General features: G+C 37.8%; 1 protein-coding gene across 1 annotated transcript in view; it reads right to left on the bottom strand.

The window, feature by feature from the left end:
* Window positions 1-509: 509 nt before the first annotated feature.
* LOC127232324 (transmembrane protease serine 11C) overlaps window positions 510-7,213 on the bottom strand; it is a 62,149-nt gene continuing 55,445 nt past the window's right edge. Inside the window, exon 10 of the mRNA XM_051198384.1 lies at window positions 510-671. Within this exon, the coding sequence (XP_051054341.1) occupies window positions 510-671 (162 nt within the window). The remainder of the gene's footprint in view (window positions 672-7,213) is intronic.

Here is a 7,213-nt window from a genome sequence, read left to right as displayed (position 1 = left end):
CTATCATTTAAGATAAGAAATAATTAGAAGAATTAGTCTTGATGCTGACCAGTAAGGAAATAGATATATTTTTTTCTGAGTAACTCTTATGATCAGTATTACTGCAATGTACTAGACTCCATCTTCAAACACACAGATCCCAGAGAACAGATGAACTGGTCAGTGCAGAAGATGGCTGAAACATGTATAACTAATTCTCATAGGATACATTACCCAAATATTTCCCCCTAAAGTAGCAAAGAATAGTTCCTTAAAAAAACTAAACCATATTCACTCCTATAATCATATCCATCCTAAAAATGAGAAAATTATATATTTTGCTTTATACTCTCACTAAAGATTAGTCAAACTTTAATTAAAAAGTCTTAAATGTAAAATTTCACACCTTTAAAATTTCTAGCTAAATGTGTGGAAGAGGAGAAATGTGCTAAGGAAATGTGATTTTGGGACTAGAAACTTATTTAACATATACATAACTTTTGAACTTTGCTCTACAGAGAGCGAGCGCACTAGAGACCAGTTTTGGATGTGATCCAGTCTCGATAGTATGTCACCCGAGTGTAGACGCCAGGTTTGTTTGGAAGTGCACATTCATCTCCCCAGCTTACAATACCGGCAAGGAACCAGATGCCATTAGAATCTTCACTAACTAGCGGTCCACCAGAGTCACCCTGGAGAGAAAAAAGATAGAGTCAATAATGTAAATTAATAACACTGTGTTTGTTTTTAATTTGTAGAAATGGCAGGGGACACCAAAATCAAGAACAAGACAAAGCATAAAAACCCCATGCTTTGGCTATTGGAATACTTGAAATGATACTAGCCTAATATATTTTTTCTGTTCCATTATTTGCTAAAGCCCAGTATGTCAGCATACATCTTTGGCTAATGCAAAGTAATAGTGGGTAATTAGTATAAAATGTTTCAACTTAGTTATCAATTAAGGAATTGTTGAAGGCATTTCCTCTTATGCAGTCACCACTATATTGAGGAATACTCTTCCCTATATATTACTGTTACTCTGAGGAGAAAGGAAGGTGTGTTCATTCGCCCTCCATTAAAATTGGTCATAGTTTTCCATTCTTGAACAAATATTGTTCCCTATATTAAGGAATGAAACTTTTTACATCATATATTTACTTTCTTATATGAGAGTACTACTTTCATCACATTTCAAGTGGATATGTTATTATAAAGTAATTGTGCTATATATTAGATTCCCAAACTTACAATCTTTTAAAAGCAAAATTTGTATGCTAATTTGAATAGTTATTCCCCCCATTTCTCCTACCTCCCCATCCTTGATAACCATGTGTTATTGTTGTTAGTATTATTATTTATTTTAAAGATGTATTTTCATTTCTCTGTATATGTGTGTATTCAGAGCCTGTGCATGCCAGAAGGGAGCTTATGTCCCCTGAATCTAGAGTTAGAGGCAGCTGTAAGCCACCCAATATTGGTGCTGAGAACAAAACGCACTCAGGTCTTTTGCAAGAGCAGTCAATGATCTTAAATGATCTAAGCTACCTCTACAGCCTTGACAGACATCAGTATATTCTGTTTTTGTGAATCAGTCTAAAGATTTCATGAGATTCTGCAATATTTGACTTTGACTTTCTCTGTAGGCTTTTCTGTTTTGTGTTTGTTTGTTTTGTGAAGTTTTACATCACCACTGCTCTGTTTTCTATCCACACCACTAGTGATTTTTCTCTATATCCTTATAGACATTTTTATTTTTATTATATTCTTAATTAATATCATCTTAAGGTGACATCTCATTGTGCTTTTGATTTGAACTTCCGTGGTTATAGATTTTAGCACATTTTCATATGAAAAGGTTTGTGGTTTTTTTGTGTGAGCACATGAGTATGTATGTGCATGTTTGTGTGTGTGTAAAGATCACAAGTCGATATCAAGTTTCTTCCTTGATAATTTCCCAACTTATCCTTTGTCACGATCTCTTGCTGAATCTGGGACTCACTGATCCAACTAGACTCTCAAGCCAGGGATCCTTCTTCCTCTATCTCCCTAGTGCTGGGATTGTTGTTCTGTACCATCACGTCTGCCCCTCCCCATGGATACAAGGGAATATCAACTCAGATACTCATGATTGCATGGCTAGCTATGTCCCAAGATCCTGTTTGTATTTTTTTCTTTGAAAAAATATGTATTTAGGCTATTTCCCCATTTTGAAGTCAGAACATATGGGTATTGATTTATATGAGTTACAGGAAGTTTCTAAGATTTGGCTTGAATGAGGGACTTTATGATGTTTAGAAAATGTGTATAATGGTGCAAAGGGATGGAGAACTTTAAAATATGGAAGCTATCACTAATAGAGAGTACATATAATTGTGTAGATTGGAGGAGACAGTACAGAAAAAAGGCCAATGATTAGTTTTAAAGAGTAGAAAAAACTTGCTGAAACCAAAGGCTGAACATGGGTACAAATAGAAATCTACAATGAAGAAAGGAAATTAAGTGGTTTCATTTGATTTCTTCACTTTTTTCTAGTTATTAATAAAACTGTAATATTCCAAAGAAGATTGGGAGAAAAAATAAGATGAATATTTGACCTATCATAGGAAGATACACCAGAGTTACATAGGTAAAGTATCATATGTTATTTCATCTAGTGCACATTAGCTGAAAAAGATGGCAGGTTACTCTGTGATTCACTGTGATTCCAGATTATTAGGATAAGTGTGGGGGAAAGCTGAAGATGGTGCACAGAAGGTGTAGTAAATACAGTTGAAGTATGGGTCTTAGGCTGTGGCAGGTTCGGAGACACAAGTCTACTTAACCAATTAAGTACAATGGGGTTTTAAGCTCTAATCCATCTCCAAGAATAGGTTTAGTTAAAGAGGCCTCAGCTGGAGAGTCCCAGTTTCCAGTGAGATCTGACTATCCTGCAAAAACTTCCCAAGTTTCAGCTCAGCCTTTGTCCTCTTCCACCAGCCTTTGGCTAGAGGTGAGTCTGGGCCCAGTTGGGGCAGCCTCTCCTCTACAACCTTTCCCCCCAATCCAAACTCCTTGGGTTGGCTCCTGATCCCGCTGCTCCTGTGTTCTGTCCCCATTGAGAGCACCCTTGGAGCTCTGATACACCCCCACCCATGCCCACTGCGAGCCTGCCCCTCCTACCCTGTGCCCTACCCTGCCCACTGTCCTGCCACTCTGGTTGAGCACTGGGACAGAGGGTGGAGCCAACAGTCCACCCTATTTCAGAGACTTCTCGGAGCAACTCTGAACAAAGGTGACCTGCCTATCCACACGGGACCATCCATAATATCCACCTGCTTGGTCTCTGACCCCACCTCCAGTCCTCTGCTGGAGTCCCGGGCCCCTCCCAGAGATCCGCCTATCTCTGTGGGTCTACTCTGAGTTCCGACCAGCAAGATTCTTGACCCCCAAAGCAGGGCCTCTGCTAAAGAAAGAAGCCTCAGCAGGAGAGTGCCAGTTTCCATTGAGATCAGACTATCATGCAGAAACTTCCCAAGTTTCAGCTCAGCCTTTGTATTCTTCTGCCAGCCATTGGCTAGAGCCTACTGGAAGAAGCTATGGGAAGACAGCAATACAAGAAAACACCTAACAACAGAAAGACAAGCATGATACCACCAGAATCTAGGGAATCTACACCAACTAGAATGGAACACAACAACAAAGCAGAGGAAGCAGAAGGGAACGACTTAAAAATTACATTCATAAAAATGATAGAGGCCCTCAAAGAAGATGTGAGAAAATCCCTTAAAGAAACAGAGGAAAAAATAAACAAAAAAAGTGGAAGAAATGAACAAATTCCTTAAGGAAAGTAAAGAAAGTACAGAAAGCCAAGAAAAAACAATTAAGCAGATTCAAGACTTGAAAACTGAAATAGAGAAAATAAAGGCAACACCGAAGGAATTCTGGAAATAGAAAAACTGGGCAAAAAGTCGGCAACTACAGACACAAGCATAACCAACAAAATTCAAGAGATTGAAGAGAGAATCTCAGGCACAGAAGATAAACTAGAAGAAATAGATTCATCAACCAAAGAAAATCATAAATCCAACAAATGCTTAACACAAAACATCCAGGAAATGTGGGACACCATGAAAACGCCAAACCTAAGAATAATAGGCATAAGGAAGGTGAGGAAGCCCAGCTCAAAGGTGCCAAAAACATATTCAACAAAATCATCAAGGAAAACTTTCCCAATCTGAAGAAGGACATGCCCATGAAAGTACAAGAAGCACACCGAACCCCAAATAGGCTGGACCACAGAAAAAGACCCCTCAACATATAATAATCAAAACACCTAGCATACAGAATAAAGAAAGAATATTAAGAGCAGCGAAGGAAAAAGGACAGGTAACATATAAAGGCAGACCTATCAAAATTACACCTGACTTCTCCATGGAAACCCTCAAGGCCAGAAGGTCCTGGATAGATGTCCTAAAAGTATTAAGAGAACACGGATGCCAGCCTAGGCTACTATATCCAGCAAAATTCTCAATCACTATAGATGGAGAAAACAAGATATTTAATGACAAAATCAGATTTTCCCAATACGTATCTACAAATCCAGCCCTACAGAAAGTATTGGAAGGAAATCTCCAACCAAAGGAAGGTAACTCCACAAAAATGGAGGCAACAGATAATACAACTACACCAGAAACCAACGGTAAAGCAGAACAAATATATTCACAATACCACTGCCAACAACAAATCTAAAACAAACAAGCATCAACAATTAATGGTCCTTACCCTCAACATTAATGGTCTTAACTCACCTATAAAAAGACACAGATTAACAGAATGGATACGAAGACAGAATCCATCCTTCTGCTGCATACAAGAAACACATCTTAGCTCCAAAGATAGACATTACCTCAGGGTAAAGGGTTGGGAAAAGATTTTCCAATCAAATGGAAATAAGAAGCAAGCAGGCATAGCTATCCTAATATCTAACAAGCTAGACTTCAAACCAAAACTAGTCAAAAGAGATGAAGACGGTCATTTCATATTCATCTCAGGAGAAATCCATCAACACAAAGTCTCAATTCTGAACATCTATGCCCCTAATACAAAGCCACCCACATTCGTAAAAGAAACACTACTAAAACTCAAAGCTCATATAAAACCTCACACACTTATAGTGGGAGACTTCAATACACCACTCTCAACACTAGACAGGACCACAAATCAGAAACTCAACAAAGAAACAAAAGAATTAACAGAAGTTATGTCTCAACTGGGGCTAACAGACATCTATAGAACATTCCATCCAAAGACAAAAGAATATACCTTCTTCTCTGCTCCACATGGAACCTTCTCTAAAATCGACCACATACTAGGAGACATAACAAACCTCAACAGATACAAGAGAATAGAAATAGTCCCCTGTATCTTATCGGACCACCATGCTTTAAAATTGGAATTCAACAACAATACAAATAGCAGAAAACCTGCAAACTCATGGAAACTTAACAATGTGCAATTGCACCACTCCTGGGTCAAAGAAGAAATAAAGAAAGAAATTAAAGACTTTCTAATATTCAACGAGAATGAGGATACAACATACCCGAACTTATGGGACACCTTGAAAGCAGTGCTACGAGGGAAGTTCATTGCACTAAGTGCCCATATGAAGAAAACAGAGGATAGTCACATAAGAGAATTAACAGCCCAACTGAAAACCTTAGAACAGAGAGAAGTGAATTCACCCTGCAGGAGTAGACGCCAGGAAATAATCAACTTGAGGGCTGAAATCAACAAAATAGAAACCAGGAAAACAATACAAAAAATCAATGCAACAAAGAGTTGGTTTTTTGAGAAAATCATCAAGATAGACAAACCTTTATCCAAATTAACGAAAAAGCAGAGACAGAACATGCAAATTACCAAAATCAGAAACGAAATGGAGAACATAACAACAGACACAGAGGAAATCCAGACAATTTTCAGGTCATACTTTGAAAATCTGTATTCCACAAAAATTGAAAATTCAAAGGAAATGGACAAATTTCTGGATAACTATCACTTAAGAAAATTAAATCAAGAACAGACAAACAACTTAAATAGACCTATAACCAGCAATGAAATAGAAGCAGTCATCGAATGCCTTCCAACTAAATAAAGTCCAGGGTCAGATGGATTCAGTGCATAATTCTACCAGACATTCAAGGAAGAACTAATACCACTACTCCTCAAACTGTTCCACAAGATAGAAACAGAAGGTTCATTGCCAAACTCTTTTTATGAGGCCACAATAAACTTGGTACCCAAGCCTCACAAAGACACAACTAAGAAAGAAAACTACAGACCAATATCCCTGATGAACATCGATGCAAAAATACTCAATAAAATACTGGCCAACCGAATTCAAGAATACATAAGAGAAATCATCCACCATGACCAAGTAGGCTTCATCCCTGGAATGCAGGGATGATTTAACATACAAAAATCTATCAACGTGATCCACCATATAAACAAACTGAAAAAGAAAAACCATATGATTATTATCTCCCTAGATGCTGAAAAAGCCTTCGTCAAAATTCACCACCCTTTCATGATAAAGTTCTTAGAGAGATCAGGGATAACAGGAACTTACCTAAGCATAATAAGAGCACTATACAGCAAACCAACAGCCAACATCAAACTGAATGGAGAGAAACTTAAGCCAATTCCTCTAAAATCAAGAACAAGACAAGGCTCCTCTCTCCATATCTCTTCAATATCGTACTGGAAGTTCTAGCTAATGCTATAAGACAACAAAAGGAGATCAAGGGGATCCAAATTGGAAAGGAAGAAGTCAAACTATCTCTATTTGAAGATGATATGATAGTTTACATAAGCGACCCAGTAAACTTTACCAGGGAACTCCTACAGCTGATAAACACCTTCAGCAAACTAGCAGGATACAAGATAAACTCAAAAAAATCAGTAGCCCTACTTTTTTTCAGACGACAATGAGGCAGAGAAAGAAATCAGAGAAACATCACCCTTACAATAGCCACAAGAAACATAAAGTATCTTGGTGTAACACTTACCAAACAAGCAAAAGACTCATATAGTATGTGGCTCTAAAGAAAGAAATTAAAGAAGATACCAGAAAATAGAAAGATCCCCCATGCTCTTGGATAGGTAGGATAAACATAGTAAAAATGGCAATCTTGCCAAAAGCAATCGACAGATTCAACGCAATCCCCATTAAAATCCCACTACAATTCTTCAC

Source organism: Phodopus roborovskii, unplaced genomic scaffold, assembly GCF_943737965.1.
Source record: "Phodopus roborovskii unplaced genomic scaffold, PHOROB, whole genome shotgun sequence".
Taxonomy (NCBI): domain Eukaryota; kingdom Metazoa; phylum Chordata; class Mammalia; order Rodentia; family Cricetidae; genus Phodopus; species Phodopus roborovskii.
Note: the sequence above shows the minus strand (reverse complement) of the source record. Positions and strands in the feature narration are given on the sequence as shown.